Below are 10,939 nucleotides of genomic sequence, written 5' to 3' on the forward strand. Positions count from 1 at the left end.
ATGAACCCACTTCTTGTTAGTTTATAAAGCACGTACAGGGACGTTACCTTATTCAATCTTCACAGTAACTTGTAGTAGGTACCTTATTACCCCATCTTACAGATAGGGAAACTGAGGCTTGGAGTAATGAAGGTGACTTGGACAGGCAGCATTGGGCAGGAAGGGAAGGGCATAGGAGTTGAACTTAGGTTTTCTCTGCTAAAACCTTGGCTCTCCACTACCCCACCCGCCCAACCGACATGGGCCTTCCTCCTCTGAACTGACGAGGAACCAAAGAGCAGTGGCCTGCTGTTTGCTGTACTGGGTGTCAGCGCCCTTCCAGACAGTGGAACGGCACCACTGCAGCCCTGAGATCGCTTATCTCCTTGTGTCCATCCCTGTCTTGAGTGCATGCTCCTAGAGGGAGCCCCAGACCTGCAGAGTGACAGGTAAACTGCACACACTCCCCACTGTGTTTGCTGAGTTGTGAATGTGTCAGAACTGGGCCTGGGCTTCAGCCTCTCCACCCCAGACCCACCCAGCGCACGCCACTGTTTGCTACCTCAACACCAAACCCACCTGTGGAGAAATGCCACGGCACTACCCACGAGTACAATATAAACCATGCGCAGAGGTGCTGAGGGGCAAGTCAAGCCTACCAGGTAGAGTGAATCGTGAAGGCTTCCTGCAGAAAATGAGTTCCGAGCTAGCTTTGTTCCAACTTTTAAATTACGAATTGCTCAAACATGCAATAAAGTTGGAAGAAATGTGCAATAAACAGCCATAAATACCCCCGGACAAAATAATTGTTAATATTTTGCCATTTTTGCCCCATCTAGATGCATGTGTATGTATATACACACAACATTTTCTTTTCTTTTTTTGGGGGGGGGGGTACGTGGGCCTCCCACTGCTGTGGCCTCTCCCACTGCAGAGCACACACCCCAGATGCACAGGCCCAGCGGCCACGGCCCATGGGCCCAGCCGCTCCGCGGCACGCGGGATCTTCCCGGACCGGGGCACGAACCCGTGTCCCCTGCATCGGCAGGCGGACTCTCAACCACTGTGCCACCAGGGAAGCCCCACACAACATTTTCTGAATGATTCAGAGGTAAGACTTTGAAGACATCGTGATACTTTAGCCAGGAAGACGTCAGCATCGCCTCCCAAGATTGGGCTATTTGTCAAGATTCCCCTATCACCATAATACCATTTTTATACCCAAGAAAATCAACACTCATTCCCTAACAGCTCATATTCATATTTCCCCAAATGTCCTAATTTTTTAAAAATAAGGATTCAATCAATGTTCATGTATTGGAGGCAGATTGTAGGTGCTGTTGCCTGAATGGGAAGGTCCTGGAGTCACCATGGCCAGGAGGTGAGCAGGAGTGAGGGGCCTTAGCTAAACTGAGGAGCTTGGCTCTGTCGCAAGGGTTGATCCAACGCAAGGGAAAGGCAGAATCCGACTGTGCAAAGCACCCAGAGGAGACCACCCAACAGCAGTTTTGATGAGCCTTCTGGGCGTCTTGAGTCTTAATCAGACTCCCCCACCCCACCCCAATCAGGTGCTTCCCAACACAGACTCACACGGCCTCACTTAGGTCCTGAGGAGGCCCTGGGATAAGCCAACCACCTCTGGCATCCTCTGGCCCACCTGCCTCTCTGTCCCTGTGTCCCTCCCTCCTTCTCTCCCTCCCTCCACCTCTCCCTCCCTCCTTCCCTCCCTCCCTTCATCTCTCCCTCCCTCCTTGGCCCTTAAGAACTTAATCAGACCTGCTGAAGAGCCTCCGTGAGAACAGCTGGCACCAGAGACAGAAATAGCTCGGGCAGAAACCTCATCTCTGTCAAAGCCTCCAGCCCGGGCTGGGAGGCAGCGACTGGGGGAAGGAGACATTTCAAACACCACACCCCCGTCCGGCCCCTGTGAGAGCCCACCTCCCCGGGCCAGAGAAGCTCAGAGCCTACAGAGCCCAGGATTCAGGTGGGATCACCGCCCCAGGCTCTGCCATCTGTCGTGGGCTGGGCACCCATCTCAGAGTCTGGCTCGGGTGAAGAGCACAGCCTTCCACCTGGGAAGAGGCCGCCTCCCACCCCCGGCTGCGCTCTGGCTTCCCCCACCTGCAGGGATGAGGAGTCTCGGGTATTACAGAGAGGTGCCCACCCTGAGGTCACTTGCCCTCCAGGTCAGGTCTTAGGTGCTGAGATCCAGAACTCCTTGCCCAGACGGTCGCCCGCCCACTTCCAGAGCCAGAGCAGGCCACCTCCCTGGGCCCAGTCTTCTGAGGGTGGATGACATCACCGTGCGAGCAACGCTAGGGCTAGGGGGCCAAAGAGACACCATTGGTAGGGGTGTGGGTGGGCCCTGGACGTGAAGCTGGGGCACCCTCTGCGTATTTGCAAGGCCCCTCATGGTGTGACTAGAGAGAGGGGACAGGCTGAGGGCCAGCAGCTGGCTCAACACACACCTCCATGTATGAGGTGTGGAGAACCCTTTGGCATCCAAGAATTCTCAGCTTGAATCAGACCCTCCCAGTTGTTACAAAGGTGTATTTAACAAGGAAGGAAGCAGAAGGTATTTTATTGAATAGTTTGTTAGCTTAATTTGTAACTTGTGAATATTTAAATATATGGTACGTGAGTCTCTATCTACAGCACTGCTCCAGGTCCCTTGCACATGTGAGCCGTGGGCCAGCTACTCAAGCCCAGTGCCCCCCACCAGGCCTGGAGTGGATGTTAGGACGTCGGGTTCCCTATAGACAAAAGTTGTCTTCAGGCCTCCCACTTCCTCTTTCTTCTATATTTCTCCCAGCTGCAGGAAGACCCTCCAACACCAAACCATTCTCTTGCTGCCTCCTTTCAGCTTAAATACAATTCCAGACTAAGAAGAAATAAAGGTCCTTAAGGAGGGCAGCACTTGACCCAAAGATGAATCCCTCAAAATGGGCTTAGAAAGGGTGAGAAATTTTGGAATGGGAAGGGATTGCCTAGGTAGATTTCTGGCCCAGCTGCACACACACACACACACACACACACACACACACACACACACACACACACACACACACACACACACACACACACAGAGCAAGGACTAAAGCACCACATGGCAACGTTATCCATCACTCTGGTATTTATCCAAACAAGTTAGAAAATAGTATCACTCTGTTTACTTATGGATGTCCATTGAGCACCTGCTATAGGCCAGACCCTGTGCCTGGTGCTGGGGCCTGGGTAGGATGCTGCTCAAGACCTGGTTCCTTGCTCCGGCTGGAGAGGGAGATGGACACACAGGCAATCATGGTTCACTGTGACTGTGCCGTGACGGGGTGAGCACAGAGCAACCTGGGAGCTTGGTCAGGGAGGATTGGGAAGTCTCCTAAAGGAAGCAGAGTAGGAGCTAAGAGCTGAGCTAGGATTTATTCACTAATTGAGGAGACCGAAAGTGTTCTAGCGATGTGCAAAGGCCTGAAAGCGAGAGAGAGCCGGATGCATTAGGGGAATGGAGGGTGGGGTGCGAGAGCGTGTTGGGGGAGGACTGGGGGAGGGGAAGTTTGCTGAGAGGTGAAACTGAAGACGTAAACAGGAGCCACATGGTAAAGGGCCTTGAAGCCACTTAAGGGGTCTGAGTCTAATCTTGAGGATAATCGGGAATCATTGAAAGCCTTTAAGCATCCCAGGGCTTAAATATAGGATGATGTGAAGATGTTCACAGGCCATAGACGCCTTTACTATTGAAGGCCTTGCTTCACATCGCATCAAACATCATCAAATGAACCCACATTACAGTTATTTTTTAACAAAAATGTTGAAAGGAGTTTTATAACTCGGATTTGGAATTACTATTAATTTATTAATTTCAAGTAGATTTCTATTTCTATTTTGAAGCCAATGACACTTTTGGGGGGTAGGGGGCAGCTGTATAGGGGGCCCTTATACAGCTCACAGATCCTGTGCACTGTGTTATGGTATCAAATGAAAACAAGATAGTGACATGATCAGTTTTATGAATTAGAAAGATCACACTTCAGAAAATAGAGTGGAAATTGCTGTTTAATGGGTATAGGATTTCAGTTTTGCAAGGTGACAAAGTTCCAGAGTTCTACTGCACAACAACTAACACATTGTTAACACGACTGTACTGCACACTTAAAAATGCTTCTGCTGCTAAATTTTATGGTGGTTTTTTTTTTCACCATAGTGGAAAGAAAATAGAGTGGAGATTGGATTGGGAGGATCAGCCCTGGGTTTCCAGCTAGGAGGCAGCTGTAATATATCTGGCAGATGGTCAAGGCTTGAAATAATGAAGGGAGAAAGAGTGAACAGATTTGGGAGAATCAATAGGAATTGCATAGAGGACTTGACAGATGAGGCAAAGGGACATGACAGGGATGGTGCATCAGGTTGGGCAATGAAGCTATACCCCCCACCAAGCTGGCAACCTGGGAGAAGCAGCAGTCAGTGGGGAGGGAGATGGGGAGCTTGAGTTGAAATGCAAGTGGAAGCTACAAGGGGAGGTGTCCAGGAGGCATGTGGAGACCCTGACCTGGAGCTTGGAGGACAACTGGGTTATGGATTTTGATTTGGGAACTCTCAACATTCAGGTAGTAATCGGAAACATGTGAAAGGATGAGGGTCATTAAAATGAGGAGACCACCTCTGACAGAGCCCCAGCGAACAGCCACAACTCAAGGAAGGCTAGGGTAGGGCACCCACACGAGTTCCAAGATGGTGTCTCCAGGAAGTGAGACAGGTGGCCGGTAGACCAAGGAGTGTGACCCCATAGCTAAGTCACAGGGCTGCCCAAGGCCCCCATCAGGTATTCACAAGATCTTGGTGGAATCTCCAGGTGTCGGGGAGAATGTGGAGCCATGAGGGCCAGAGGAGAGATCGTCTTTCCCTTGACCCCTGACAAATGCTCTCTTATTTGGGGTAGGTCAGAGCCATGGGGCTTGCTCTTTGATCATGCATTCATTCACTCATTCATTTGGCATTTATTAAGAACCTACTGCCCTATGTACCCAGCACCAGGGATGGAAGGGTGAATGGAGCACAGTCCCTGCCTACATAGGACACACAGTGTCAGGGGAGGTAGACAGTCACACTCCATAAAGTGTTCCTGGGGCTATGAAAAATGTCTATGCCGAGCTCAGTCAGGGCGCAAGGTAGAGAGTAGTCACGTCTACCTGTGAGGTGGGAGTATCAGCAAAGGCTTCAGAGGTGAGTTGACCCTAAAACTGAATGTCTATGCTAAGGAGGGGCACTGACCAAGGCATGGAGCCATGAAATGGCCCAGCATAGTCAGGAGCCCCTGCTGAGACCATGAGCCATATTTTGAGATGCCGTCGGTGGAGCTGAATGAACACCTGAAATGACACCATTCACTCTTTTGGTGTCAAGCATCCACCTGACCTGTGTTCTTTTAAAAACACAAACGGTCCAGGAAAAACAACATATTCAGTTACAACATCTCTCTGCCTGATTGATCGGATCCTTTGGCCTTAGGCAGAAGTTCCTGGGGTTCACGGCTCTCAGGACGAGACAGAGCCCACCTCCATCTCCCAGCCCCTTCCCCACACTATTGCCCAAATACATTATTCTGGACACATGAAGCAGTGAAGGCTGAGAAGAAAAGGTCCTAATTGCCCCTGACCCCAATAGCAGGGTCTGATGGTCTGTCCTTCCCTCCCAACCTCGCAGAAAGGAGTCGGGGTATAATCTGAGGCCTCCATTGGTGATATGCTCAGACTAAGTGGAGGATGAACCTTATTAGATTTTCTAAGTACCATGGTTGCTAAGGAAACTGGTTGTTTTCAAGTCTCCATGTGTAAGTCGGAAGCTTGATTTGTGCCACTCCAGAAAGCTACTGCTACCTCATAATAATTTTCCCATTTGTGTCTGATTCTCCAGCATTAACAGTTCATTTCTCTGGGCTAAGCATCATGGGTGCAGGGTGGTGGGAGAGCTGCCTAAAAATGCATATGTCCCCAGGAGGTGACACATGCCTCATGGCCATGTTGTTGAGACTGAGTTCATTGAATCTCTATTCTCTGCAACTGGAGGGTCTAGGCAGGAAGAGGACCATTGGCTCATGGAAGGGGGAGCTGCTTGAAGGGGGGAAGGGTATAGGAGGGGGAGGGCGATCACCTCAAAGACCCACTTCAGGTTTTAGCCCAGGAATGGAGCTTGCCTTCACTGTTGTCAGAGGCACAAACCCACTTCCGGCAGGCAGCAGGGCATGCCTGAGATGGCAGTCCATTCACTCGCTCACCTGTCCATCCATCCATCCATTCATTCACTCATTCATTCATCTAGTCAATCAGTCATTCACCAAACCTGTACTGAGCAAGACCCTGTGGGAATACTATGATGAGTTAGGGTCCCTGCAGTCACACCTGATGCTTCTTGCACACGTCTCACCTTGCACCATGGCTGGATCCTCCACCTGGGACAGCTCCATCAGTGCGTGCGTCTGAAGCCTGCACTTACCCATCAGGCTTCTCTCATCCGCAAAGCCTTCTAGGACCCCTTTCATCATCCAGAGTCACTCCTTCCCCTCCCCCACCCCAGCAATACTGACTCTATGCCTCGCCAGTCACATTTATTTCTTTCCACTACTGTTATGGTTTCTACACATCAAGTCTCGTGTCTGCTGTAGAGCAGGGTCCAGACATGATTTCACGTTTGTGTTCCTCCACAGATATGTACACTGTGCTTAATTCATGCTTCTGATTGATGTATGATGAATAAATGAATGAACGAATGGTGGCTAAGTTGTATCATTTACAGGATAATATCCTAAGCTTCCTTCAGCAACAGGTTGGGGACATTTAGAAACTTAGGGTGTTTTCCTGTTACGTTGATACAGGATGTAGGCATATGTTCTGAGTGTGTGTGTGTGTGCGTGCGTGTATGTATTTCCCCTTAAATCATAGAGATAAGATTATGCTCAGCCATACACTATTGTTAAAAGGTAAACTGAGGCATATTAAAATTTTTTTAAGAGTTTATTTGAGCAAAAAATCGATTTGAATTGGGCAGCATCCAATCTAGCATATATCAAGGAGCTCTGAGGAGCTGTACAAAATGAGAGTTGTATAGGCAGAAGGGAGTGAGAACAAGGACATTACACTAGGCAAAAAAAGCAGGTTGGGGCTTCCCTGGTGGCGCAGTGGTTGAGAGTCCGCCTGCCGATACAGGGGACACGGGTTCGTGCCCCGGTCCACGAAGATCCCACATGCCGCAGAGCGGCTGGGCCCGTGAGCCATGGCCACTGAGCCTGCGCGTCCGGAGCCTGTGCTCCGCAGCGGGCGAGGCCACAACAGTGAGAAACCCGCGTACCGCAAAAAAAAAAAAAAATTGCAGGTCGGTTTTTGCTTTCCTTTAGGGGATGGCAGAGGTCTATCAGGCAGATTACTTGACTGGTTTAAGATTCCATTTCTGGAAGAGCTGCAACTGTAATTAAGTCTTGGTTTGGTGATGTGGGGCTTAGCATAAGTGACTCCATTTTGGACCTGTTGTCTTGTTTTTAACAGTTTGTTTCCGTCTTTGTTTGGAGTTAGCAAGGATTCAGGAGTCTCAATCATCTGGATGCTTTATGGATTTTTATAACCATGAAATTATCTTACTTTTATGTGGTGTTGGAACTTCCCAAGTTTATTCACAACTGCTTCTCACAGCAAGATTACCTTGTCTTACAGAATTAGAAATGACTGCTCAGAGAGGTTAAATGACTTACTTGAGGCCACCCAGCTGTGAGGGGGCAGCAGTCTTCTCACTCGGGTCTCAGCTTCCTCCCCCTTGTTCTCGCCACCCTAAGTGACAGAGGGGCCCAAGGAAGACACACTCCTGCCCTGTCTCGGCAGGGCCTGGGGGGGCCATGTCCCTCATCCCATGGCTCCGGTGGAACGAGTCTCCGCCACGGCTGTCGTCTCGGAGTCCGGCTCAGATGGTGCTGGAGACACTCATGGTGGAGCTGGAGGGGCAGATGCGAGAGGCTGAGAGGCAGCAGTGGGAGCGCAGCAATGCTGTCAGGAAGATCTGCACCGGAGTGGACTACAGCTGGCTGGCCAGCGCGCCCCGGCCCACCTACGACCTCAGCCCCGGGGAGAGGCTGCAACTAGAGGACGTCTGCGCCAAGATCCACCCATCCTACTGTGGGCCCGTCATCCTCAGGTAACTCCTGGCACTAGGACAGGGACCAGCGGTTGGGCTGCAGGCTCCAGGGAGGGTGGCAGCAGTGACAGGGGCCTGAGGCTACCAGGACTGGAGCCTGGGGCCTGGATGGAACAGGTATCTGTTAAAAGGAGCAAGACAGGGGGAAGAATCTGAAAGAGGCCATGGAAGGCCAGGCCAGGACTCGGGGCTCAGAGGGAGGTGGGAGGCAGCTCCCGGAGGCATGTGAGGTTTTTGTTTTTGTTTTTGCAGAAAAGAACTCAGGTTTATTTGCAGTAGAAACCGTGGTCTAAAAAACAAACCTACTGGTAAATGTACAGTCTGTGTTCTGTTTGGGGTCACCACTAGCTGCAGAACCCCCAGATCCCTGACCTACGTGCATCGGGCCCCCAAGCGTTCACAGCTAATCTCAGGCCCCAGGTCCGAAGCCTTGCTAGAGGGTGTCCCATCTCCTGCCAAAACACCCACATCCCAGCCTGCGCCCAGCCCGCCTCCCCTCCCGCTTCCAGCAGTGCAAAAAATAACCAAACCAATATGTTTCCCAAACAAAAACAACACGTGAGTTTTGATAGGAGAGAACCCCAGGCCTTCTAGCTTTCTGTTCTCCCTCCCTGGACTGTTATCATCCTGGTTGTAATGTGGCTGGCTCCCCCTCTTTCAACAGTTCATCTTCCATGTTACCTTCTGAGAGAGGTTTCCCCATATAAGCTCTCCAAAATTGGTTTCTCAATTATCTTATTTCACACTAGCTCGTCTAAGGGATGTGTGTGTGTGTGTGCCTGTGTGCGCACGCTTGTGTGTGAAGGTTTCAGAGCCCTAGGGCACTGGACATTTAGAGCTTGAGTACAATCATGTTGCTGCATATCAGTGTAACCTTAGTAAAGCTGTGACCTACACGGTCCAGTCTCAGTTGGATGCGTGTTGAAATCAAGGAAGCAGAGTCCAAGAGCCAAAAGTAATTTCAAAACTAAAGTTCTTTACCTGCATTTCTCGAACACTAGTAAAGGAATACAGATCCACAGTAAAACATCTTAAAGTCCCCCTTAGTATCCCCAAATCTTCCCTCACTCATCTCTTTAACCAACAGATGCATCTATTGTACACCTTCTTCTTCAAAATTTCCCTAAAATCTCCTCCTTCTTCAGTCCTATTCATACTCCTTTGGGTTTTGTAGTCTTATACCACCCCCCGCTTCTTCCTCCAGGCTGGGAATCTTACCCTCCCCCATTTTTCTTATTCTGCACCATGGAAGCCCCCCAAATGTATACAGTTCCAGAAGCACCCTGGGGACAGAGGTGGGGATGGTCATGGGAGTGGTGCTGCGAGAATCTAGGCTGGCAAAGCAACCAAACCTCATACATGAGGGGGAGGCTGGGGAAGCTCATATGATGATTGTCCCATCACATTTCCTGTCTCACTGCTGAAAGGTCTGAGAAGTCCTGACTCTTAATATGGTGGAGGAAATTAGGTATCACACGGACTTGCTAGCTATCCTTCATTCTGGAGCTCCAAGCCAGAGACATTTTTGGCAAAGGAAACAGCTTGGCATCCAGGAGAACCTGGGGCCACACTCCTGGCTGCAACACAGACAAGGGAAGTAGCAGGGAGCCCGGTGTGCTTGGCCAAACAGCTCACCCTCACCCAGGAGGTGGCGGGAAGCTATAGAAGGAATATCACATAATCGGACATACATTTCAGAGAGATCATGCTGGCCAGTGAGGGCAGAAGGGTGGGAGAGTGTTAGCCAGAAAAGTCCCAGAGAGCAGTGGGCATCAGTCGCTACTACTGCATCGATAACCGAGGTGAGTGCCAGGATCTTTACAGATGTTAGCGCATTAAACCTCACAGAAATGTGGCTATGATGACCCCAGTTTACAAATGAGGAAGCTGAGTCTCAAGGAGTCTCATGGAGGCCAGAAGTGGAAGAGCTGGAACTCAGGATGGGCTGGAGCACGACGGAGGTGGGGTGGGTTCTGATCCACTTCACAGGAAGTGGGGAAGCGGAGGGAACAGGAATTGTCCACGGGGGTGTCCAGGGACGCCCGTGGGGTGAGACACCGGCCACGTACCACGCCCGGGCGATAGCCCCGCCGCTTCCCCTCTTCTTCTCCCCGCCTCCGCACCCAGGTTTCGGCAGCTGATGGCAGAGCAGGAGCCTGAGGTGCAGGAGGTGTCCCGGCTCTTCCGCTCGGTGCTGCAGGAAGTCCTGGAGAGGATGAAGCAGGAGGAGGAGGCGCACAAGCTGACCCGTCAGTGGAGCCTGCGGCCCCGCAGCAGCCTGGCCACCTTCAGGAGCCGCGCGCGCATCACCCCCTTCGCCAGCGACATCCGCACCATCTCCCAGGACGTGGAGCGAGACGCGCCGCCGCTGCACCGGACCTGGAGCATGCCCGAGTTCCGGGCACAAAAAGAGGACTGACCCCGCCTCTCCTGCTCCCGGGGGGGGGGGGGGGGCGGGCGGGGCATGATAAGCCGGGGTCATCCCGGGTCCTGCAACCTCCCATCGCCCTGCCCCTGACGCGGGGCCAAAGAGACCGCCCCGTCCCCGGACACTCCCTCAAAATGGAGCAACCCCTCCCCGCCCGCCCTCTCCCACGGACCACGAGGCCTAGAGTCAGGGCTTGGAGCAGCAGCAACAATCTCCTGCTCCCCTGCACCAGTCGGCTGGAGCGGACCCTTCCTCGCCCCGCAGAGATTCAGGGTCTGGGCAGACAGACCACCACCTGCTCCCCATCTTCAGCTTCTGTCTGGAATGGGAAGAGTTGCCCTGCCTTTTGCCAAGTCA

General features: G+C 51.7%; 1 protein-coding gene across 1 annotated transcript; it reads left to right on the forward strand.

The window, feature by feature from the left end:
* Window positions 1–7,780: 7,780 nt before the first annotated feature.
* On the forward strand, window positions 7,781–10,573 carry RD3 (RD3 regulator of GUCY2D; the record flags this gene model as incomplete). The annotated part of the gene is made up of 2 exons (XM_082662867.1): window positions 7,781–8,154; window positions 10,282–10,573. Exons 1-2 carry the CDS (start codon window positions 7,859–7,861, stop codon window positions 10,571–10,573), a joined length of 588 nt encoding a protein of 195 aa, XP_082518993.1. The 5' UTR covers window positions 7,781–7,858.
* Between the last annotated feature and the right edge of the window lie 366 nt (window positions 10,574–10,939).

The sequence above is a fragment of the Grampus griseus genome, assembly GCF_964374135.1.
Source record: "Grampus griseus genome assembly, chromosome: 1".
Lineage (NCBI taxonomy): Eukaryota > Metazoa > Chordata > Mammalia > Artiodactyla > Delphinidae > Grampus > Grampus griseus.